The 25,445-nt window shown below is 39.0% G+C and overlaps 1 protein-coding gene across 1 annotated transcript in view; it reads left to right on the top strand.

Annotated features, from left to right (window-relative positions):
- The window catches only part of CADPS (calcium dependent secretion activator), a 445,600-nt gene that overhangs the window by 192,325 nt on the left and 227,830 nt on the right, over positions 1 to 25,445 (top strand). Inside the window, 3 exon segments of the mRNA XM_054695215.1 lie at positions 4,917 to 4,997; positions 16,618 to 16,851; positions 20,845 to 20,966. Of these exon segments, the coding sequence (XP_054551190.1) occupies positions 4,917 to 4,997; positions 16,618 to 16,851; positions 20,845 to 20,966 (437 nt within the window).

The raw sequence follows: 25,445 nt of genomic DNA, 5'->3' as shown, positions 1-25,445 counted from the left end.
CCCAAGATCCCCCAACTTAGGGCAAATCGAGGCCCAGAAAACAGGCCCCTCGTGTTCACACCAGGGCTCCCTGCCTTTGATTCTGATTTCCTTCATAAATCTCAAAACACAGTGTGGAAAATTCACATCTGATGATATCCACCTAAAACAGGGATAAATTCTCTTAACTATAGGGCCTACTGTGTGCTAGTACCATGCTCACTACTTACATACATGTCATCCTAACCTAACAACTTGTACGTACAAGGAAACTGAGACTCTGGTTCTGTTTGATCCTCTTCAGCAAGGAAATTGCAAGTAATTCAGACTGATACATGATGATCCATCCTTTGCAGTTGAGAAAACTGAGGCTCAAGGAGCTTAAGAGATGTGGCAAAGTCATGCAACCAAGGAGTAAGATGGCTGGGCACAGACTCCCGTGCAGGACTCTCAGGACTGTGTCCTCCATGACAGTGTCCTGCAGGCACAGAGCAATGGGACAGCAATGCTGGTAGAAGTTCTTGCCCCTGCATTGACTAAAGGTGCACAGCCAGTGATCTGGAGATAATTCCTAGGCTCAGACATGCTTGAGCTGGTGGCTTATGTAATATCTGTCTACACTTAACTGTGCTGAGTCCAGTTCTCCATGATTTGAAAGAAAAGGCTGAAGGAAATAGTTCTTTTGCTTGACTGACAAGTTCAAACAACCATGCTGCCTGTTTGACCTCTGCTAGTAGGAAGATTATTTGTGTAATTAGGTTAAGAGCCTTCACACACATGTACATTTTGAACCCTAATGAGCTGTCAATGGAAAAGGTTTGCCCTTGACCTAGTTCTCCAGCTGATCTTTCCTTTCCTCAGTGGAAAAGACCAGCACAGTAAACAGACCTCGTTTCCATGGAAGCTCACTCTCTGGCTTTTCCTTTCCAGCACTTGAAAAGGTAATTACTTGATTTCGCTTTATATTTTTGGGTTTCATACCGTAGGGCTGTCAAGCTCCTCCATGGAGGATGGCTTTCTCTATCATGCCAGGCTATTTTAGGGAGCTTCAGTTGCATTTCTGATTTCATCCTCCCTTTAGATCATTAGCTGTCAGGCAGCAGCATCTGCCTTCTGGTCATTCCTGCTAATTAAAGTCTAATAGAGTAAAGGGACTTGACCTCGAGAAAGTGGGAGGCACTGGGAAGCCAGGGAAATTTGTTTAAAGATGGAGCTCCTGATCACCCACCTCCTCTCTGCAAAGACTATCAGACCTAGACCCCACATCCACACTAAGGAGGGGTACTTTTCCATATGGCGCCACCTTGTGTGACTCTTTGATGCCCCATTGTGACCCATGTCAGAAATACAGCCAACAAGGACTGATAACACAAACAGCAACCACTCCTGAGGTTTTTGCTGCTTGCCAACCTCTAGGCTGAGCACTTTATGAATCCATTGTCTCAGTAAATCCTCCAGACAATTTGTCACATTGTTCACCTGATTATTCAGATAAGGAGATTTGAAGCACAGAGAGATTAAGTAATTTGCCCTAGGTCACACAGCTACTAAGTGCAGAGTCAGGATAAGGAAACACCTGCTGCTATCACTTCTTAAGGAGGGCTCAGGCACTGCAGCCTCCCCAGAAAAAATCAGGCTGTTGTGACAGGTAATGGAGTGTAGACCTTTCTCTGGCCCATAGTGGTGGCTCTGTGTCAAATTAGCGCCATGCATATTAGAAACAAAGTGAGGGTACTGGGTTTAGTTAATTGTCAGGACTAATTTGAAAACCAAAACAAGGAAACCAACATATACAGAGCAAAAGAGTTCCAGTTTGAGGCAGAGCGGACTCCATTTCTAACGGCTTATACCCTTTGATTGGGTTCCTGCCTACCTGCCTTCTTTCTTTCCTTGCCCATCCTTTCCTCCCTCCGCCCCTTCTTGGATATTAACCCCTTATCACATGTATGATATGAAAATATTTTCTCAAATTTGGTAGGTTTTTTATTTTTGTGATAGATTCTTTTACTGTGCAGAAGGTTTTCCACTTAATGTAGTACCATTTGTTTATTTTTGCTTTTGTTTCCCTTGCCTTTGTAGCTGGGTCCCCAAAGACAGCATTGAAGCCTATTCATGGAGTCTTTTGCCTGTTTTCTTCTATGTTGTTTATGGTTTTAGATCTTACTTCCAAGTTTTTAATCCATCAAAAATGGGCAGAAGAGTTAAATAGATACCTCTTTAAAGAAGACATACAAAATGCACATCACTTATCATCAGGGAAATATAAATCAAACCACAATGAGATGCCACCTCATGCCTGTGAGAATGGCCTGTATCAAAAAGACCAGAAACGAATGTGGGTACATGTGTGGTAAAAAAGGAACTCTCATGCATTGTTGATGGGAATGTAGGTTGGCCTAGTTCCTATGGAAAGCAGAATGGAGGTTTCACAAAATATCAAAAATAGATTGATGTGATCCAGCAATTACACTCATAGGTTATCTACCTGAAAAATGCAAAACCACTAATTCAAAGGGACATATGTACTCCTATGTTCATTGCAGCACTACTTACAATAGCCAAGCTAGGAAACAACTCTAGTGCCCAGTGACAGATGAGTGGATTAAGAAGATGTGATGCATATACACGATAGAAAACTAAGTTATTTTTAAAAAAGTGAAATCTTGCTATTGGGGGCAATATGGATGGAACTGGGGGGAACTGTGCTAATTAAAGTAAGTCAGAAGGACAAAGACAAAACAAAGGAACAGGAAAAAAAAAAACTTAAAAACAAACCCTAGAACTCTCAAATGAGGCTAGCAGAAGGGGTTGGCAGTGGGAGAAAATGTGAGGGACAGGCCTAGGGGACTATGGTGGAAGATAATAGGGGCTTTGGTGGTGGGTGTGGTGTGGTAACAAAAATCTGAACAGGCATGAACCCATACTGCTAAAGCATATGCGGTGTTATAAATCAATATTACCTCAACAACAACAAAACTGTAAATAGATAACAATCAATAGATCGATAAATTAATTGAGGAGAGACTCCTGGGAAACAACATTCTCAACACTGTTTTTAAGCTCCAGTGAGCTGATTTTATTAAATTTTCCTGGAAATCCAACTCTTCTTCATATCCAAGTGCAAAGCCACTGGGAACACTAAAATGTCTTCTTCCAGTTACATATGCAAGCAAAATAGGCAAATAAATACATAGATGATAAATAAGTAAGTAGTTGAATGGGTTAATGTATCACAGATTTCCTTACTTCAGAACTTCTCAGAAACTTTGTGCATTTAGACCCATCATTTCCCAAACCTATCTGACCATGTTTCTTCTGGAGCCATTCTTCAAACCTTTCTTTTGAAGTTTCTACTAAAGCTGTTGTTTGGGTAACGCTTTTTGGTAACTACTGTCTTAGAATAATACATGGCCAGAAATTGCAATGCAGTGTTTGTGAATCTTGGTTCTCAAAAAAACAAACAAACAAACAAACAAAAAATAAACAACATTAGAAAGGAGAAAAGAAAAAGTCAGCCCTCACTCTGAAACTGAACAGGGTGATTAAAATGCACAACATAAAGCCAGGTGGATTTTTATGTTTTTATAAAGCAAACCAAAGAGGATTAATCATGATGCTTAGAAAGTATGACCATAAATTTTCTGGTGTTCTTGTTGCCTCCAAATGACTTATTTTCTATGCTATTTCATAGCACAGATGAGATTTCTTTTTTGAGCATGGAACTGGCTTATCATTTTCAAATTTCTGAATAAAAATGGCTTTTAGAAAAATGGAACTTAGAAAACTTACATACTTAAGCAATTTTTTGTATTGTGTTGTAGATATACTTAAATGAGGAATAAAATAAAGTGCATCCTACTTGAATGCTACTATTCACTGCTTAGCAAATTCTGTGAATGAAATTAATCATAAATTACTGAACGAAGTAGGCTCAATTACAGTTTGCAAGATAATACTAGGCTTGCTTAGAAATGAGGAAGTGACTTGAAGGAACGGGGATCGGCAGCTATGACCTGCTACTCATTGTTGTAAATATAATTGTATTGGTCAAGTATTAGACCCTTGGTGGAGAGGGTGTGGTGATGTTAATGCCAGTATGAGATATCAGTATGTGAAGTAAAGTAAACATTGAAACTTACACTATGTTGTTAACCAGTGTTATCTCAATAAAAGTAAAATTTGTAAAAACACAGCTCATTCATTTACATATTGTCTATGTCTTTTCACACTTCCTTGGGAGAGTTGTGTCATTTCAAAGTGATCTCATGACCTTCACAATCTCTTTCATTGATTTAGGGATGGAGATTCTGTAACTTGCCCTTTGATTTATACTTGTGAAATTTAAAACCAGAGAAGGTAGGAAACTGTCCAGGTTTATTTATGCTTGGATATTCCAATCCTTGTATTCTGTTAGCTTAAGCCATCATGGAAAACAGGGATAAATTTAAGCTTGGATATCAACACCAGCTAAGTGGTAGTGGCCATCTGAAATGGTGGCTGAGAAGGTCCCAAGGCCCAATGAGAAAGAAGCAATGATTGTTTAATCATGAATGTCCCTAAGCATTATGGAGATGCACTATCTGCTCCTTATGTTTCTAGTATTTGCATTACTATCTCCTTCCTTTCTCTATTGGATCAAAACGGAGGTGCTGTGTTGGATTCTCATTAGAGGAACTGCTACCTAGCAGTTCAGAAGTGATTCATGTTCAAGGTCATTCAAACATCTTAGCAATTGCCTGCCACATCATTTTCTCCCTAAAGAATATAACCTAGAGTTCCACTCAAACTGGATCTGTTAGTTAAAGGATTCTTAACTTTTAGTGAAATATGTGCATGGAGACATAGGGGCGGGAGGGGCGGGAATAAAGCGGAAAGTCATGAGTTTGTTTACTTTTGTGACCCAAACTGAAAGTCTCCATGTTTGTGTTTTTGTGCAGCTGGACAATCCAGATGAGCAGGCAGCCCAGATCAGACGAGAGCTGGATGGACGTCTCCAAATGGCAGACCAGATAGCCAGGGTAAGGAAACTTTAGAGACATTGCTGGGGACCATGTCAAAGTCACGCCCCGATAAGCACTTTGATTATTATAAGAGCCATCAGAAGATACAACTGGGAAGCAGAAATGAGGGAAGATGAGTACCTCAGCTCTACTTCCTTGGGGCTTCTCATACGTTTAATCAGTACTCAAAACTCCAGCCTCACCTACACTCTGCACCCCAGACTTCTATTTCCAACTGTCATTTGAGCATTTCTGCCAGGACATTCACCTTGACATTTCAAGTTGAATGTATTTAAAATCTGGTTCTTTATCTTCTTTCTCCCACCACATACACATACCTACAGTTATTCTTTTTCACATATTCACTCTTCTGTTACTATGGGTGAAATTACCTAGTCATTCTCAATTGTTCTTCCTTTTTATAGCACTTTACACTCCATCAGCCACCCAGCTCATTGATTCTGCCTCCTAAATGTGGATCAGAACTCCTTCCTTCTTTCCCGCACCACTGCAGGAGCTTTGTTTCAGGCCTCATCTCCCATGCCAGAGCCTTGCAGTTGCCTCCTGATGGGTATCCCTACCTCCATCCCCTCCCTCTCTGATACCCATCCTTCACACCTTTACCACTGTACAATTCTTGTATGAGTATCTCAAAGATCTCACAGTAGAATCCCCCACAATAATATTTAACCTCTTTAGAATGTTTTTCAAGGCTCTTAATCACAAATGATATCCACCCTTAGCAGTTTTACCTCCCACAACTTTCCCACCAGAAACCTATATTCCTAATACAGAGAAAGTCTTCCTCTGAATATCGCAGCCTCTTTCTGTCCTCACATCTTTATGCCTACTGGTGTTTCAACCTGAGACCTTTTTTTCTTGCCTGCTTAATAAATTCTGCTACTCAACCTTCAGTACTCAACTTACAACACCTTTTCTGAGTTAGCGGTTAGTACTCCTGACTCGTGTTCCCTTCATGTCACCTATAAACCTTCATTGTAACAGTTCATTGACTGATGACTGCTCATGTATGTGTCCAAGTCTTCCTGTGGATAGGATTTCTCTGGGATTGGGATTACTCACTGTGGGGGGACCATGAACCCAAGTGTTACGAGTGATATTATTGCTGTCACTTCCATTTGTGCCACTTGTATTTATTGAGTGCTAACTCTGTGTCAAGCATCCAAAATGCATTATATGTACCTTCTCATTCAATCCTCAAAATCTCAACAAGGACATTTCAACTATCATTCCTGTCTCAGAGATGGTAAAATCAAGGCTGACTATAATAAGTGCTAGTTAAGAGGCTACACTGAACCCTAATTCAAATCTATCTCATTATCAGGCTAGGACAAGAGTAAAAGCACTCACTTTGGGTGTGAATTTAAGGGGATGATGTCAAAAACACAGTAACCAAAACAAATAATTTTAAGGCAGTACTTTAAAAAAAAAAATATTTATTTATACAGGCACTGGGTACAGTCAGAAGAGCGGGAGGGTGAGAGAATTCACCAGAGCCAGAGCAGGGAGCAGAGCAGGCAGAAGGACGGAAGTACACTGCTGAGGGGAGCAGCGGGAGGCAGGAGAGGTCTGCACGCCCTGTGGGACCCCCCTCCAGTGGCCAGAGAGCAGCCGGAGATCAAACTGGCGCTGCAGAGGCTGTGGGCAGCTTCACAACCCAGCGCTCAACCGCTGCACCACTGGGGAGGCCCTTAAGGCAGTACTTTTAATCATAATTAATGCAAAAGAAATCATGAAGAACAAAATACCAAAATTTTAAATAACAGCATCTCACTGGCTGATGTAGTAGCATCAGGCCGTGTGCGCATACAAGGGACACTGTATGCACTTTAGGGAGCTATGAGAGGTGGTGAAGAGGATGGAAATGGAGTAGTATTGGCATTCAACCTCTCTTTGTGGGGAAAAAAAAAGCGTCAAAGCTTAGACACATAGAAAGGAATTCTACTGAAAGGAAAACTAGAGAAAGATTCCAAGTAGCAATAATATTCCTGTTTGTGCTCCAGCAGTTTTGCATTTCATTGTTTTTGTTACCTTCAAAGTTTATAGTCTAATCAGTCTGCTGCCTAAAAATAGTATGCAGTTATAGATTTGGCTAAAGGGTAATATAAAAGGCTCCTATGTTTTAAAATCCTGCTTAATGGGAGTAAACATCATTAAGGCTTCAGAATTTACTTCTTTAAACTCTGTGTCTCTTCAGTGGATTATCCAGATAAAGGGAGGTCATACGGTCCATTCCCTGCTATCAGCAAGTATTACATCCTTGACTAATAAGTATTCGTCCTATTTATCCCATTTAAAGAATTGCTCTTTTTCCACACGTACACACACATACTTCAAAAACAAATTCACAACACCTTTATTTTAGTTGTTTGTTACTTTGAGACTTAACATGATAATTTAAGAAAATAATGTAGACTGATTTTAATTTTTCAAAGACCATGGTTAAACAACTGGAATATAGTAAGCCAAGATGCTCATCACTAAACAGTAGATCAAAGAACTATCTCCCTCAGTCCATACCCCTAAGTTCTGATACCAAGAAATGTATTTTTAACTTTGAGCTGAACTTCCCTGCAAAGTAAAATAGGCAATTATAAAGTGAATTTTAGTTATTATTTATAGAGAATGGATTTCAAAATGTATGGAGGGTTTCCAAATATTAAAGTTGCCAATGTTTTCATTAAGAGAAAGCATCCTATTCTCCTAGATATTGTATCTTTTCTTCTGCAATATTCATTCTAGTTGATGGCCCCCTTCCTAGAGCTAGTTGGACCTAGAGGTAAGCTCTTCACCCAAGAAGAACCAGTCACTGTGCTTAGTCTGCCCTGCCTACAAGTGTTTGGCCTAAACGTGAATGCCTGATGCACACTAGACTAATGAATCCTCTGGTCTGTGGACTGTAGGTCAAAACATAGGCCCTTATGGCCTAGCAAGATATCTTCAACCCATGCTCACATCTTCCATGTAGAGAAAATAGGCAAAAGAATAGAATCAGGTGTGCTACCATTGATAAAAGAATGACACCAACATACAGAGAGAAACAGAGACAGGGAATATACTGAGATCCTCAAGATGTTCAAGTCTTTCAGCCGACCTATTCTTGAACCTCAGCCTTATAATTGCTTTCCTTCCATTCAGTTAGATTCCAAGAAATACAAATTCTCCATTTGCCTAAACCAGCCTAGAAAATACTGAGTAAAACTGAGAAATAGCACATCTACTAAAAGTTAAATAAAATATCAAGATCTCAGATATTGGCTAGTTCATGAAGAGATATTGAAACAAAGCACCTCTGCTTGTCTTCTTTTAGCATGCCCTGATTTTTCTATTTCCAGCATCACAGTGAATTTTAGTGAGGGTGTGTAATTCAACCCATATGGCTAAACGTCAGCTTCTGTAAATATCATAACCAGAAATTCCTGGATATAGATGTCATCCATCATACATAATTTACTCTGTTCTCTGAATTAAAAGATGGGTAGAACTCTTCACTGCAACAAAGAACACCAGCTTAAAGAAGCTTGCGTTCAAAGGGGGATTGAGTCTAGGGATCAAGGAGTATCACACAGAGTTTATGGGCAAGAGACAGTCAACATTGAAGAGGGAAATGGAGCCAGGGACTACTGTGTAGTCAGAACTTCCCTCTATCTCTTGATTCTGTGTGTCCTGTTAATTATTCTTTCTCTGCAATCCAGTTTTATTTGTTTCTCAGCACCCTACAGCTTTGTATATCTCCAGTAAGGCCAAATAGGGAATCAGTCAACCTCTTTCTCCCTATATCTCTGCCCCCTCTCTTTAGGGCACCCCTTCAAATTTATAATTTCAAGAGTCAGTTCTCCATCTGTCACTACTTGGTTCCAGGGCCAACTCCTAGAGCACTTGCAGAAAGAAGATGAGGGTTTCTTTGAACACACAGGTGCTGGAGATATGTCACTGAAGTGGGGAGAGAGGGTTCTGGGTGGGATGGTCATTATGAATTGGGAAAAACCCCAAGATGTACCTAAAATTAACTCATTTATATGTTGTTTACTATGTGCCAGACTCTCCTCTAAGTAGTTTACATTTGATAACCTAGCTAACTTACCAACAGCCTTATAAAAAGTGCTGTCATTATTGCTCATTTCCTAAAAGAGGCTAAAGCAGAGACATTAGTGGAGTTGGCCAAGGGCACTCAATGACTAGAGTCTGCACTCTTAACCAGTATGTACATTACCATTACATAAATCCTTTTCTACATAAAGTTCCCCACTTTCCGTATCACCCCAATTCAGGAATCCAACATGCCCTTCACCTTGCCTCATCCTGTTCTCCCCATCCTCCTCTCTCAGTCCAGTTCCTTATTAATAAATGCATCTGGCATTGGCTGGGAAAATTCACAAATACTGTCATTTAGACTCATCTTGTGGATTACAGTACTTTCCTCCAAGGCACTTCCAAGAGCCAGGGTGATGTGCCACATTCATTCATCTAATAAGCAGAAAGCTGACTACTCTAAATTGCATGCTCATTTTTGTGAATATTCTGGTGAACGGTGGAAAATTACTCCAGGACAGGATTCTCCCCTATATACACACAATTCTCTATCCCTAGTGGTTGACCCTCCAGGAAAAATGCTTGCTCTCTTCCACTAAAATTTACTGTGTGTTTCCTTCAATTTACCCAGAAGCCCAAATGAAATGGCACCACCTGATAGAAATAACTCCTAGAATTCTGAACCCTTTCTGCTTGGATTTCCTTGGAATCTGGCAGAGTGGTTGTAGGGACCCTGGTAGCACTGCCAGCACATTCTCATAGTCACAGGCTTCCACTGAAAAACATATATCTCTCCTCTCAGAGAAGGGAGGCAAGTGCAAGGCGGTTTTCATCTCTCCACACTCCTACACTGTAATCTATCAATTCAGTCATGCCAACATCCAATGAGTTGTCAGAGACTACATGAGCCTCACTGTGAACATCAGACATGCCACCTGATGTTCCATGAGGAGTTCAAATGCATTTTTAAATATCTGATAGAGAAGACTTCTTAATCCCTGTTCAAACATTTTCCTAAATCCTCTCATGTTGATATTAACGTATCCCCAAATTTCACTTGGGAATTAAGTCTTAAGTTATTTAAATTGCATGATCAGAAGTTGACATTGGAGCTTAATCAGGCAAATTGTGGCATTAGTGCTTCTGTGATATTTGCCAATTCTTTTGGCCATATTTTGGGGTAAAATTCCAATGTTCTTGAGCTAATTATATAAAACAAATACAGCTTTTCTGGTATTAGTGGCAGAGGTCTGAGAATAAAAACCACTGGTTTTTCAATTTATGAAAATCCATTTAGACCCCTATTCAAGGCAAAGCAAAACTGCCATCTTGTGCCGTGGCCTTGTTGCAAATATCATGAGACTATGGCCCCAGCAGAGAACTAATATACAATATTTTCCAGATGGAAACATTCTATATATTGTAAAAAGTCAGATAAAAATGGAATCTTCTCCTACCACAGAATTCTACTGCATACACACACAAATTAACTCTATTCCTCCTAGGCATCCACTCTGTGTCATGAAGTCACCCTATGTCCAGTCACAAAATGAGTTTAGTTCAATTTTTGACCTAAGAGGATGTGTATAGGCTCCATGTGCATAGGCCTTTGTCAGGTAGCTAAAAAAAAAAGAAAGAAAGAAAGAAATCTGAGCTCAAGGATAGATCTAACTGCCAGGGAGGTACTCTGAAGTTCCTTCACATAAAGGGAAGTCCATCTAATTCATAAAATCTGAGGAAGACCACACCACTCAAAGACAGGTTTGGGTAAGGAAGCCAATCCAGGAAACTGTAATACCTGCATCCAAAATGTCTTCTGATATTATGACATTAATTTTGACAAATTCCTGCCAAGACCACCTTGCTTTTGTTTAATGTGCCCACCCTCCTCCATCACTCCCTATTTTACACTCACCCCATCCCATCCGCCATAACAGGGTTCACACTGACTGGTAATAGTGAATGGCTACTGCCATGGAGTACTTGGTTGTCACCAGAAAGATACAAGATGAGTAGATTTATAGAGTGTGCATCTATAGACCCCATATTGAGAGGCCCCATAGGATTCACCTTTGCTCTGTTGCCATTTGAGTCCACATAATTCTGCCCTATCATATAGTAGCTAAGAACATGAATGCTCAGGTTCAGACTCATTTCTACTAATAATTGGTTTGACTTCTGTGTTTCATTTTCCTCCAAATTCTGGAAATAAATAACATCACTAGCCTCAATGGGTTATTAGAGAATTAAATGAGCTAAAGTAGATAAAGTGCTTGAACTCATATCCTGTCACAGTCTAGTATCCACTCATTAAATTCCAACTAGCATTATGATCTGTACTATACTTACCATGATCATTATTGGTGGTGGTGGTAGTGGTATTGTTAGTGGTGGCGGTAGTAGCCATGGTGCCTGATATGTATGTAAGTATGTGTGTACATGTATATACAAATATACATAGAAAGATACATACATACATACATATAGGTAGATAGATAGATAGATAGAGGTCAAAAATATAAATGGTTATTATTATATCTTACACCTCGCAATCTTAAGAGGTTTATTATCCCCATCTCAAATGTGGAAACTAAAATTCAGACCGGTAAATAAAGCTGTCTAAAGTCACACAGTTATTAATTAGCAAATGGCAAACCCAGGATTCTAAGTCAAGTGTATTTCACTGACATGGTCTGGATAAGGTTCCTTGGTGTGCCTTTTTCTGCATGTCTCTGTTACTTCAGGTGTCACATGGCGCCTAATTGATCACTTTCTGGCTAGCCCCCTGTACCATGACCTCTTGCTGACACTTTTATCCCTATGAACATGACACATGATAGGAGCCCAGGGATATTTAAGAGATTGGATTGAATAGCCGAACACCATCTATGAGCCCCTGTGTCTAGAAAATGCCCATCTGCCACCTCCTTTCTTCTGACTTTCCACCAATATATATCAGGGTCTAAGGGCCCACTTTCTGAGTGAGGGTACACTAGCTAGCTTTTAAACGCATCCACTCATCTTCTATTGATAAAAATGGAAGCACAGAAGAAAAAAGCAAATGGCTAACAGCTGGTAGCACTTTCAAATACTATTTTTCAAGATGTTCCAAAATTTCCTCAGCGTGACCAAGCATAAAAAACCCCAGTAGGAATTGTCCTTGGGAGGCCATCCCCAATGAGGAATGTTATCAACCTGAAACAAAAATAAATGGCTGGCAGAGATTCTCTTTGGAAGAATTTGTCTACCCATATGCAGCATCTTTCAAAAAGCAATATACATAAACAATCCTTTTGTCAAGGCTAATTTACTTTTATGCTTGGGAAAGAAGCAATCAAGATGGACAGCTACATTTTCCTTATTTTGGCAGAACTACAACTTTAATATATGTTTATAATAGGTCTGCTGCTAAAAACTCAAGAACCTCAACCTAGATTGACAGAACGCATTTTCTTCTCAAGGCTTAAGTACTCGGAGAAGAATGGCCTTGTTTTCCCTTGCAGACTTCAGTTATATGAGTCTCATTTCATGATGTCCTCAGGAACTGTCCACATTCCGGGAGGAGTGATCATTTTTGGATTTTTCCAATAGTCTATGTCAAATTTAGTGGACACCAACTCTGGGCCAGTGCTATGTTGTCTGTACCACCAGGTCTTATTCCAAAATTTCAAGACTGTGGAGTGCCAAAATCTCGAGTGAGTCCCAAAGATGGGCTTAACAAAAGGGACTGCCCTTGATGGGGAAGGTCTCTCAAGATTGATTAGCAAGGAACGACCCACTTCAGAAACACAATTGTCTCTTTCCATCCCCATGGCAACTGCAAGGCCAGCAGCTGCTAATAAAAATCAGAGATACCACTTACCCAGCTGCCCCAAGATAGTCATGTAATTATGAGGTTTGGAGAAAGAGATAAGCCTGTTAGGGTGCGATATTAGCGACTTTACATCCTTTGACATGACCTGGGGTCTCCTTTTCAGTCGGGAGGAGACTCACTTTTTCCCTTCACTCTGAAGTAAGGTCATATTCAAAAGGAGATAGGGAAATATGTTGGGACCATATACAATTATGCAGACTTTCTCGGATTCATGGCTCCCTGTTATTTTTCTTTTTTTTTTTTAAGATTTATTTTTATTTATTTATACAAGCACTGGGTACAGTCAGAAGCGCAGGAGGGTGAGAGAATTCACTAGAGCCAGAGCGGGGAGCAAAACAGGCAGAAGGACTGAAGTACACTGCTGAGGGGAGCAGCAGGCGACAGGAGAGGTCTGCAAAACTGGCAGCGCAGATGGTGAGGGCAGCTTCGCAGCCCAGCGCTCAACCGCTGCGCCACCAGGGGAGGCCCCCTGTTATATTTTCCACGGAAAGGAGAAAAGAGCAGTGACTATCAGCCAGTTCAACCTGATGGCAGTCACTTCCTCCTCCATTGCATTCTCAGCCCAAGGGTCACCTCTTCTGGAGAGCTACCCCAAAATCACTCAGAAAGAGTTCACATCTCAGATGCTTTAACTACAACACATACCTTGATGTTTTCTTAGAAATCTTTCTGTACATATTATAAGCCCCAGGAGAACAGTTCATAAACTTCCATCATCACCCCTTGTGCCCATCACTCTGCCAAGCACACGTGGAGGAGATGCTTTCTAATTGATGGAGACCTGGCAGCCAAGTCTTCACATCTCTGTGTCCTTTTAGAAATAATACCTCCTATGTTTCTGAGGCTTACAGCTATCCCCTGATCAGCTGACAAAAATCAAGCCCAGTGTGCAAAAGTTTTAAAGAAATACCTTACTAGCACCTGTCAAGTTCATCTATCTGCTATCTCATTTCAGAGCTATCCATCCTGCTTCTCCTCTCACACCCAGGTGTGTTCAGAGAGTACCATGTGAAAGACTGAGCCCAACCTGGAAATAGACAGTGATGATGCCAAGAGGTTCCAGAAGGAACTGATACTCTGAAGTTGCCGGGTAGAATTAAGACCCCCATGCTCATTTCATGGAAAAGCAGAATGTTGGTCTTCCAGAACCTAATTAATCATCCTTCTATCTTCTCACAGCTGAGTTTTAGCTCCATTGATATTAATATGGATATCGTCACAAGCCATCCATTCATTCATTCAACTCATAGGTACTAAATTGTACATTATTTCACAGACTAAGCACTCAGCAGGTTATCCCTCATTTCCCACTGGGAAAGATGGACATTAAACAAAGAATTTCACAATTGATTACCAATATTTATTTATTCAATGTTACAAAGAAGATGAGCTAGGCATTATAAGAAAGGATAGCCGGGCGACCCAACCTAGGGAGTAAAGTTTTGAAGTTGAAATATGGAAAATGACATAGAGTTACCTAGGGAAGCCAGGAGAAAGGGAATATTTATAACAACCTCCAGGTAGGAAGAAGACTGGACTAGCACCAAGGCCTCTCCAGACCCTACATATTCACTTTGTGAATCTCAGTGGAGTTTTGTGGTGGCAAAAAAAAAAACCCTTCTAGCTAACTAGTAATTAGAGGGAATTATTGAAAGGAAAATAAGAGGATCTCAAGGAACCAAAAAGCAAGCAAAATAACTAGGTTTTGTGGTAATAGGAATTTTGACCTTTATTGGTTTTCTTTTTTGTGACTCTGGATACCCCTGTTCTTCTCTTCTCCCTCCCCCCTCCTTCCATCTCTTCCATCCTCCTCATTCCTGGTCTCTGCATCCCTCCATCTTTATATCTTTGTTCCTCTTTCTCTCTGTAAGGTATTTAATTCACCTGGTTCAATATGGCATCCATCCATGAGTCTATATGATCTTGCCGTTTCACTCCACCATTGATTGTGTCTCAACATGTTTCAGTTCAATTTCTTGAGAGATTAAATCCAATTGATTGCTAGCCATTTAATGGAATTACTTGCTGACTGTGAGTCAGGTGTCCATGTAGACAGCTTATATTTTTACCACCCAGAATTGGTAAACTAATTCATGTTCCATCGGTTCAGAGGTAGTTTTACCCGAGCAACAGGGATTGAGTACTTAACTCATGCCTAAGGATTTCAGCATACCATATTACTAGCCATAGAAACTGTGGCAGGTATGTACTTAAGTCAAACTTTGGGTGATAATTCTAGAAAAGATTTGCATTCTTCCATGGGTATTATAAAAGGAAATATTCACTCTTTTTTTAAGTAGTGAGATATGATGTCTTAAGATACAGATCTTTAGCAACCTTTTTGTGACAATAAGGGGATCCGTATTGATCATGGAGCCAATCCAGAGGAACCAGAATTTGGAGAAGAAATTCAGTTGTGGTGCTACCATTTGAGTCCTGATTATGCCTTGCTTGAAGCTGGATCTACCCTCACGACATTCTCATGTCAATAAATTCCTCTCATTGTTTGAGCCAGTTTAAATTGAATTTTTCTGTCACTTGCAAAAAAAAAAAAATTCAAACTGACTTAGCATGCTCCTCATAAGATCAGTATGGAACAAGTCTAGGGAGGACCAGTTCATGTTTTTCAAGTAAGAAGTGAGTCGTTGAGCAGGTGACCCATCAAAAAAGTATATTCAAGTCACCTAGCCGACTTAGTGGTATAAAAAAAAGAAAGAAAGAAAGAAATCATAAAGGAAAAAAAAATAAAAGCAACACCTGCATCTGTATAAAAAAAAGACACAAATAACAGAACTGAAACAAGCTGTCGTTACAACTGAATTGATGAGTAAGGAAGGAAAAAGAGCTGTTCTGTTACTGAATTGCTTTATCTTCTTTTCTAAAGAATTTTTTTTAAAGATTTATTTATTTATGCATACAAGAACTGGGGTACAGGCCAGAGGTGCGGGGGTAGGGGGTGAGAGGATTCACCAGAGACAGAGTAGGGAACAGAACAGGCAGACTGACTGAAATACACTGCTGAGGGGAGCAGCAGGTGAGACAGGAGAGGTCTGCTTCGCCATGTGGGTTGCTCCCTGGCCAGCTGGGGATCGAACTTATGCTGCGAGTCTGCGGATTGCTTCATAGTGTGGTGCTTAACCCTTTGTGCCACCAGGGAGGCCTGTCTAAAGAATTTTAATCACATTTTTCATCACTTCATTGAATTTTTTTATTTTTCTTGAAAATAGTAAGTATTCTTCTTAGAAATAGCCACAGGCTATGTTTGAAACATCTCAAATGAACTTCTTCTGAATTATTCATGTGAGAATGTCTCTATAGATATCCAGAAATAGGGTATCTTTCTGTCTCCATAGCTTAAAAAACAACTAGCTGCATTTTTGCTAAAACAGGCAAACTATTTGAATTGAAACCAGATTTGAAAAATAGCACCCTATTTTTCTTTCCACAAATCAAATTTTCTAGAGAAAACTGAGGGGGAAATAGAACTGTAATAAAACATATGATTCTTTCTTACTATGCATTTATATATGTATTTCTTACCTATTAGAGATTGTAAATAACTAGAAGGCAGGCAGCTGTCTGCTCAACCAAGCTGAACATTTTTCTAGCACAAATTTCATTAGTGGTAGATGTTATCATAACTCTGGGCTGCAAGACAAAAGCCTTCTGTATAAATCAAGTCTCTGTCATACTTCTCTTTTTCTTTGCAAGGAACGCAAATTTCCCAAATTTGTATCCAAAGAAATGGAAAACATGTACATTGAGGAGCTGAAGTCATCTGTCAACCTGCTCATGGCCAATTTGGAGAGCATGCCGGTGTCCAAAGGTGGCGAGTTCAAGCTTCAGAAACTCAAACGCAGTCACAACGCTTCCATCATAGACATGGGTGAGGAGAGTGAGAACCAGCTCTCCAAGTCAGATGTCGTGCTGTCTTTCTCCTTGGAGGTAAAAGCTCTAAACTTTTAAAAGCTTCCTGGCACCACCAGCAGGACATGGGTGATTAGATGCATCACAATCAACTTGTTTTCCTTCTTGCATCCCAGAAGTAGTTATTAAAATAATAGCTTCTAAACATAGGTCAGTTGATCAGCAAGTGATTTCCCAACTTTAGGAGGCCATACTTTTCTTAAGGAAATGCTGTCTTAAGAACCACCTACTAAATTTAACCTTGCCTTACTTTTCCAGCCTTAAAACAGTGCTCAAGGGTTTTGTAAAGACCTTGTGCAATTTAGAACACTTAAAATTTTGTCTCCCTGGGTTAAAGTTAGGGGAAAATCAATCTAGCATTACTTCATGGTGTGTCATAAATTTTCTTTCCTACCATCTCTCCTGTTGGTTACACAGTAGAGAGCCCCTTATTGTGGTGAAACCTTTTTTAATTTACCACATTTCCCCATGAAAGAAGCTATTTGTGTCAAAATTATGGCAGTCTGCTCAATATGTCAATAAATACCTCTATAATTTCTACTCAGCTATTTGTTTTTCATACATATAATCTAGGGAGTAGATCTGGGCCAGCACCATCAGAATTAGCTGGGAAGCAGGTTCAGTGTGTAGACTCTTGGAACCCTATGTGTCCATTGACTTAGATCTCTAGGGGGTAGGAAAATAAAATGGTGCACTCGCTTTGGAAAACAGTGATTTCTCAAAAAGTTAAGCAACTGTCCTGGTAGATATCTACCCAAGAGAAATGAAAACACATATCCCCAGAAATATTTGCTCACCAATGTTTATAACAGCATTTATAATTGCCCAAAATGGAAACCATCTCCATGTCAATTAACTGGTGAATGGATAAATAAAATGTAGGACCTTCATATAACAGAGTATACTTCAGTAGTTGAAAGGAACAAGCTACTGATATATAAGTGATTGAGATGAGTTTAAACATTCATGCTTAGTGAAAGAAGCCAGATGTAAGAGCCACCTATTGTTTGGATTCCATTGATAGGAAATATCCAGAAAAGCAAATTTCCCAAAACAGATAGTATATTGGTGTTGGCTGGAGCATGGGGTAGAAATGGATATGAGGGACCATACTAGAGGAGCTAAAAATATTAAAACTAACTTATGTTGATGGTCACACAACTTAGTAAATTTGCTAACGTCACTGAATTGTACATTTGAATGGATTAATTATAGTATGCTTTAATAAAGTTGTCAGAAGAAATAAAATTTTTAGGAGGAGCAGAATCCATGAGTTGTGTATTTTAACAGCGATTCAAGTGCTTTTACAGACTCCAAACTTTGAGAACCATTCATAACTTACTAAAGTCAAATCCATGAGGATTTTAGGATGATCTGAGATTTGGGGAGACCAAGAGAATAGATCAAATTTCTGTAGATTTAATTAGGATTTGTAAAGACTAAATTAATTTTCTAGACCATCATTAAGGCTTGCTGTGAATTAACTGCTGGTAATTTGTTTTACTGTGCTCAGTTTGGATCAAGATAGTCATATTACAGTGTTTTCAACATGTATTTTGCAGTTGGCAGAGACAGTATTCAATTAAATATAGAGCACTTGGTGTGTGAAAAAATCATCAGTATAATTCCACAGAAACTTACTTTCTTTTTTTTTTAATGCTGCCACCTGAGCTACAGAACGCTTTTTCTTAGGTGTCTTTGAATTTGATTATTGCCAATTAGAGGTGGCAATTTATTCCCTACTGCCTCTTGTCTTTCTGCTGAAAGGAGTGGGGGGAATGTGGTCTATTGATTTTCATGAAGCTTTTACATCTATAATTTTCTGTTTCTTTATCAGTACTCAGCACTATACAGCCAGTTATCTGAAATATAGATGTGGGCGTGTTCCCAACTTTACTCCCGTGTGTATGTGATTCAAATAGGCTTTAACTTGTGAGTTCAAGTACACAACAAAATACCCTAGAGTTCCCAAATACTTTTTAATTGAACACTGAATTGCACATCATACTAGAATTGTTAGCAAAAATCATCATGCATCTATTTGTGAGTATGTTTGGGAGGACACAGAGAGAGGAAGCCAAAAGAGGGAGAAAGGGACCTGTCATCTCATCCATGTATATTGGGTTTGGACTTGAGGTTGGTGCAAGACATATTTTTTGTCACTGTAGAACTGCTTCACTTTTGGGGACACCAGAACACAGTTAACTGCAGCAGGAAGCCTGAGATCCAAGATGCTGGGTGGTATGGATGTGGCCAGAGGGAGTGTTCTGATAAAAAGCAATAGATATTGTAGAATGTCACTGTGGGCCCAGTGACTTGCCAACATTAACTCAGTGAATCCTTACAACAGTCTTTTGTGGCACTTGCAGATGTAGATAACAAAATCTCAGAGAGGTTAAGAAATATGTAAATGATTATATAGCTAATGAAGATGTAGAATCAAGATTTGAACTCAGATCTTTTGAATTCATGAAATTCTGTACTTTCTATTATGCCTGCCATTTTTCCTCATTCCTCTGGTTCTTCCCGGTATAAACTTTTTAATTAACTACACCCTTTCATTCTATCTACACACAATAGCCACGAAAAGGAATTGGGCACATGTCAATATCCTGAATTTACAGATGAGGAAACTGAGGCTCAGGAGATTCTGATAAAAAAAAAATGGAATGACTTCAAGGTCAGGTCATTTCCCAAGATCACATGAATAATACATTGGTTCTAAAGTATAACTACCAGGTCAGCGGCATCAACCTTAGCATCACCAGGGAAATTGTTAGAAATGAAAAATCCTGGACTCCACCCCAGACTTGAGTGGTGTGACTCCACCCCACAAAAAGTGGAGCCCAGCAATATCTAGTTTAATAAGCCCTCCAGAGGATTCTGATTCACACTATGTTTGAGAACCACTGGACTATTAAGCAACAAAACTGTGTGTTGTGAATCCTGGTTTAAAAGCAGCCCTATTGTACTTCCTTGAATCAAGCCCTTTGAAGAAGTGTATGTTTTTTGCAACAACAACATCTGTCTTCTTATGTAATGCCATTACCTTTTTAAAAGTGTAATCGAATGATTTTTTTAATGTATCTTGCCCTTTGTAGATTCAGATGCAGGTCATTTATTTCAGATTTTTAAATCATTGTCTCTACCTTCCTCTTCCCTCCTCTTTCAGAGAAGTGATAGGGCATACCACTAAGTATGAGAATAGATCATGGTTGAATGGAATTTGGGAGCAGTGGTGGAAGGTGCCAATAATTGTAAATGATGTATTTGCGAAGACACCAGGCTTTTTCTTAGTCTAGAAAAGAGTATGCAGCAGCAGACCTGTTTTTGTTTTGGCCTGCACAGAGCTTGTGTGTTTAATTCTTCACATTTTGGATTGTTGTCAAAATCAGATTTCTGCCTTTGATTCTTATTCAGACCATTTTCTGGTAGATAAAATTGGAGTAGCTGTCAAATTGAGAGAGACAAGACAACAATGGGCTACGACTGAGTGGCCACTGCTCTCTTTAGACAGAGCATGTGTCTTCCACTTAGCCACAGTCCCCACTACTCCCTGTTGTATCTGACTCTACTAGTGAGTGATATTTGGCCTATTTTATTAACATTTGCATTATTGTTTATCTTATTATAAAGAGAAAAATGAGCTTTTGGGCCTATGTCTCTTCCAAATGATGACTTAAGTTAAACCATTTTTAAAGAAAATATAGTCTGTTGCTTTGCAGGAAAAAGATTCTATGTATTTAACACAGAAAAGAATAGTCAATTTCATATTACCTGTCTGAATTAGCAAGTTTTGTCTTTCCATCTCGGAGGCAGTAAGCTGCACTATGTGGAATTATGTCTTCATGTTAGATTGGTCCCATCAGGGCTGGTAGAAATCTGATAGAAGCTGTTGGATAACTTGTTGACTTTTTGGTAATTTATATTTTTCCTAGCTATATATTTTTCTCAGGGTGATGCTGCTCAGGGATTTGGGGATTAACTTCTACTATGTGATTCTGTTTCCAGGTGGTGATCATGGAAGTCCAGGGCCTCAAATCCTTAGCTCCAAATCGCATAGTGTATTGTACAATGGAGGTGGAAGGAGGAGAGAAACTACAGACTGACCAGGCTGAGGCTTCGAAACCAACGTAAGTTGTTTCTTGAGGGCTTGTGTTGCAGAAACTGGCTCCCTCTGGTTTATTCCAGGCAGCTCCAAATTAAAGATATGGTTCCCCAAAAATATTTCTAGAAGACATTTGTACCTTGTTTATTTTTCAAGCAAGACATCTCACCTGCACTTTAACTTGGTAGCCATAACAAGGATTCTAATTCCTTCACAGCAAAGAACTGAAACAATAACTTTAAAAAACACTGTCCTTTTTGGAGGCTTTATGTATTCTCCTTAAAGAATCACAACTTCCATCTTTGCATATAATGTGCAGGACAGTTTGATATACATTTGTCTTATTTTATGTTTTGAATAATACTTGGTTATAGCATAAGCAATTTTTTTTCAAAATCTTTCTCTGTGCTATAGTCACGAATATATCAGCAGTGCAATATGTTCCATTACACACAATATATTAATTCATTGTCAACACTGTGTGCTAGCTGCTGTTGCACAGTGTAGAGTAGCATAGTCACTATTACAGTTGAATAGAGGTATCAGAAAAATAATCCTATAGATACATAATTGCAAGTAGTTATAAATGCCAAGGAGAGAATACTTTGAGAAGAATTAAAGGGAAGCACCTGAGCCAATTTGTGGAAACAAAGTCAGAGAAGGCCATGTTTGGGAGTTCTAAGACATTTAACTGAATAGTATAAAAATTAGGCAAGAGGGCTGGGAGTAAAAGAACTTCCGGGTAGAATCAGGTTGTACAAAGGCCCTGCGGTCAGCAGAGGCCCTGTGGCAAGGAGGAATTAAAAGAAGACTAATGGGGCTGAAATTTAGAGAACAAAGTATGCAATTAAACTGACAGTTTAGGGACTGTCAGGAAGGGACTGCACCATAAAGGGTCTTGCTGGGCCATGGATTAGATAGGTGTTTTGAATAGATCACTCTGGCTGTACTGAAAGGGGCCAGAGTTAATGCAGGAAACCAAGTTGATATTATATCACAGAAGCACAGATGATTAATTCGTTTGGGTTAATAGACTCAGGCCTCAAATATTCTTGAGAGATCACTATTCTCTTCCCTCTCTGCTCACTGCCTCTCTCCCTTCCTTCCTTTTCTGTCTCAATTAAGTCAGGCTAGACCAAAGATCATCTTTTTTTTATTGTTGTTAATTCATAAGAAAGTCATGTAAAGGGTAACCCTGAAAAGCAGCTCACTTCCTCCCCACTCCCAGAGCATTATGAGTAGTTTAACAGAACATGAATAACTTACCAGGATGTTCAAACAAAATGGTTCAAAGAAAGCAATGTTTCCCAGACTAGAGAAAAATCTGAGGGCTTTGTATGCCTTCAAGTGGTTCTTTGAATGAATAGACAAAGGCCTCAGAGGCTCAGAAGCTGGGCAAAATTAATGAGCATCCACAAGAGGAATGAAACCAATGCAGTTTGTCATACTCCATCCCTCCTCTGCATTTTTAAAACTTAGTTTCAAACTGGAAATGAATACAGCTTCTTTTATTGCCATTGATGAAATACCAGTTTCTCCCATCACTATGGTCTTATCATTATCAATGCAATTTTGTCATGCTATCTACATGTACTTTCAAACAATGTAACCTGTATGAGGGAAGAAAACACTTTGTGGTATTTCTACTGGCTTTTTAAGATGAAAAGCCCAATATGGTCATCAAGTAGAGAAGGAAGAGGAAAGCGCTGATTATTCTATCAGGTTGCTGTTTCATTTGGGTTATTTTAACTCCAAACATAATTCATACAATTTTCTTTGGTTTAAAGGTTTCAGTTGCCAGAATAAATGATGAACTGATTTTCATGTGCTTATGAATATTTAAACTGGAGTTTCAGATTAGAAATAAATATGGATGCTTGGCTCTACCTACTTGAAATACTCATATTTCACATATATATTTACTCATATCCATACATCTGCAATATTATGTCCCGTATAAAAAAACATCTCACGCAAACATTTTGCTTTTCTAGCCAGAAGTATAATTGTTTTATTCTCCTATAAGCAGTGAGTGGGTATTACCAAACTCTACAGAGGGTTTGTGTTTCTTTAATACAGTAAGAATGCAAAGTTTCATGTCTGGGGGCAAGTCAAATGGTTAGGTAGTATGCTATGTTAAGGATTCTGAGGCCAAATCTATATTCAGAGGAAAGTAGCACCATTATCAATTTGTAAAGTTGGCCACAGAAGGGGAAAAGGTACAAGTACAATGTTTTCCATTTCCATAGTATCCCTAAGAGTCTACCGAGTTTGATACCTACCAACACTCTCATGTTTCTTCCTGTCTCCTCTTCTACCCTGTCTGTATAAATTCTCCTTATGGCCTCTATTCATCTTCTTCTAAATCCATAGTTGTTTTCCTGATGTTCTTCACCTTTTTCTTTGTCATTCTTCTGTTCTGGTAGTTTGCTCTGTCTTCAGTTTTGTATGGAGGATGAATAAGCATGATTGTGCAGATCCATTTGCTCCCTCTCTCTGTTGTTTTGACTAATCAGGATCCTCTCCATCATTGAAGCTTATATTTCTTCTCCCTTTCTTCCCCTCAGCTACTCACAGTTTCTCCTACTGATATCCAACTGTCATCATTGTTACTTGATTCTGATTATCCCTAAAAGTATCCTTTTGAGGGCTATCTGTCATCTGTCCTTATAACGCCACTTCATCATCTGACAAGTTCAGCCTTTCACTGATCTATTCATCTTCTGAATCTTGTCTTATACTATTCTTACAGGCCGCTAATGCCAGTACTTTATCTCTTCCAAAACAAAAATTCCATTCAAACCTATTTTATTTCTTAGTCATAATTTCCATTGTTGCTGCTACCAAGAATTTCACTCATTGTTGCTGCTACTCAGAATTTCACTAGATGGAACACTAGCATCTTGCCTATCATGTGTCTACAAGCAATTTGACCTTTGTCTTTTTTGTTTTTTTGCAAATACAGTAAGAAATCGAGAGCATTTATATAACTCACTTTTTCCAAAAGTGTGGTTTTTAGATCTGTAGTGTGTGGAATAGTCAAAGAAAAACAAAGTAAGGGAGAGTGGTGCCATGGTCACTTGACAGTTTGGGAAATGCAGTATATTAATTTCTTTCTGTGTAGAGTACATTGGCATTTTAGAGGCTTTGAAGATTTTTAACAGTAAATAAACCTATTTGGCTTTGTTTATCCATGAGCATTCTTATTGCAGCTAATATCTATTAATGTCCAGAGGAGGTGCTAATCTATATTATCCAAACCTAGTTGTCCCTCACCTCCCTTATCAATGTTATCTCCTTTATACCAGTGACCTGCCCAGCCTGGACATTCTGAATCAGGTGTATAATGTAAGATGCTATGTTCATGGGTTAAATATACTTTGTGTTGGAAATAAATGGGGAGGGGGTATGGTATTGCCTTTACTCGCTCTCATTTTGTCAATCTCTTTGCTACCTATAATTTTCAAATAGACTATATTTTCTCTCAATTGTAAGTTGCCTCCTCTCCTGGGTTTTTAACCTGGAAAGCCAGAAGAATAAATGATCAAAAATTTTCAAGGACTACATTTATTTTTTTTTTTAAATGTTGCATCCATTTGCAACACATTGTGTCTGCCTCTAATGAGAAACCAGTGGGGGTGGTGAAAGACAAGTAATTGTAATTGTGTTTTTAGATGAGCAACCTCAAGGATACTTGGAAATAGAGAAATGTTTTGTGGATAAAAAAGAAAAACCAAGATCTATTTATTCACCTCCTATGAAATAGAGCAGAGTACTTTTCTTGCCATGGGGCCGTGTTTTTTATCAAAGGACAGCACTCTTACCTTTGCTGATAATAGAGATTATGTTAGGAATTACCAAGACATGGCATTGAGTGACTTCAAATCATGTGAGAAGGATGTTACTCTGTTTCTATTTACTCTGATTGGGTGAAGGAGAACATATTGATTTGGTGCCATAGGTCTTTAAAAGACTTAAAGTTCAGAGCCTTCTGCAAGCAAGAACCTCCAATTAGAATTTAATAACATTACATAGCTATCATTTAACCAAAAATGTTATCTGTTCAGTGGGACTTGGAATGGGTTAAATGGAAACTGAGTATCTGTCCCGAACAAAGCCTTCGAAAGTTAAACAAAAATAAATACCTGGTAGGTAAAGACATTTCCTCAGCAAGTATACACAGATTGCTTTCCTTGTGTCTAGCTAGAGCTGGGGCTATAGCTATGAATAACATGCATTAGCCTTGACCTCTAGGAGTATATACATTCTAGTAACTCACACAAGCAATAAACAAGTGAGCAAATAATACGTGTGGTAATAACAGGTTATAATTTGTGATACCGTCCATGACTGGTGCTGCTGCTTTGTCTTCTGCATCAGTGACATAAACTTTTCATTTAAAGAGATATATTAACATTTAAAAATTGAATTAATTTAAATTAAATATGTTAAATAAGCAATAGTACAGGTGGTACTTAGACATGATGAAATTAATCATGAAAGT

The sequence above is a fragment of the Talpa occidentalis genome, unplaced genomic scaffold (genome assembly GCF_014898055.3).
Source record: "Talpa occidentalis isolate TD23 unplaced genomic scaffold, MPIMG_talOcc4v2.1 talOcc4.10, whole genome shotgun sequence".
In the NCBI taxonomy this organism is placed as follows: domain Eukaryota; kingdom Metazoa; phylum Chordata; class Mammalia; order Eulipotyphla; family Talpidae; genus Talpa; species Talpa occidentalis.
Note: the sequence above shows the minus strand (reverse complement) of the source record. Positions and strands in the feature narration are given on the sequence as shown.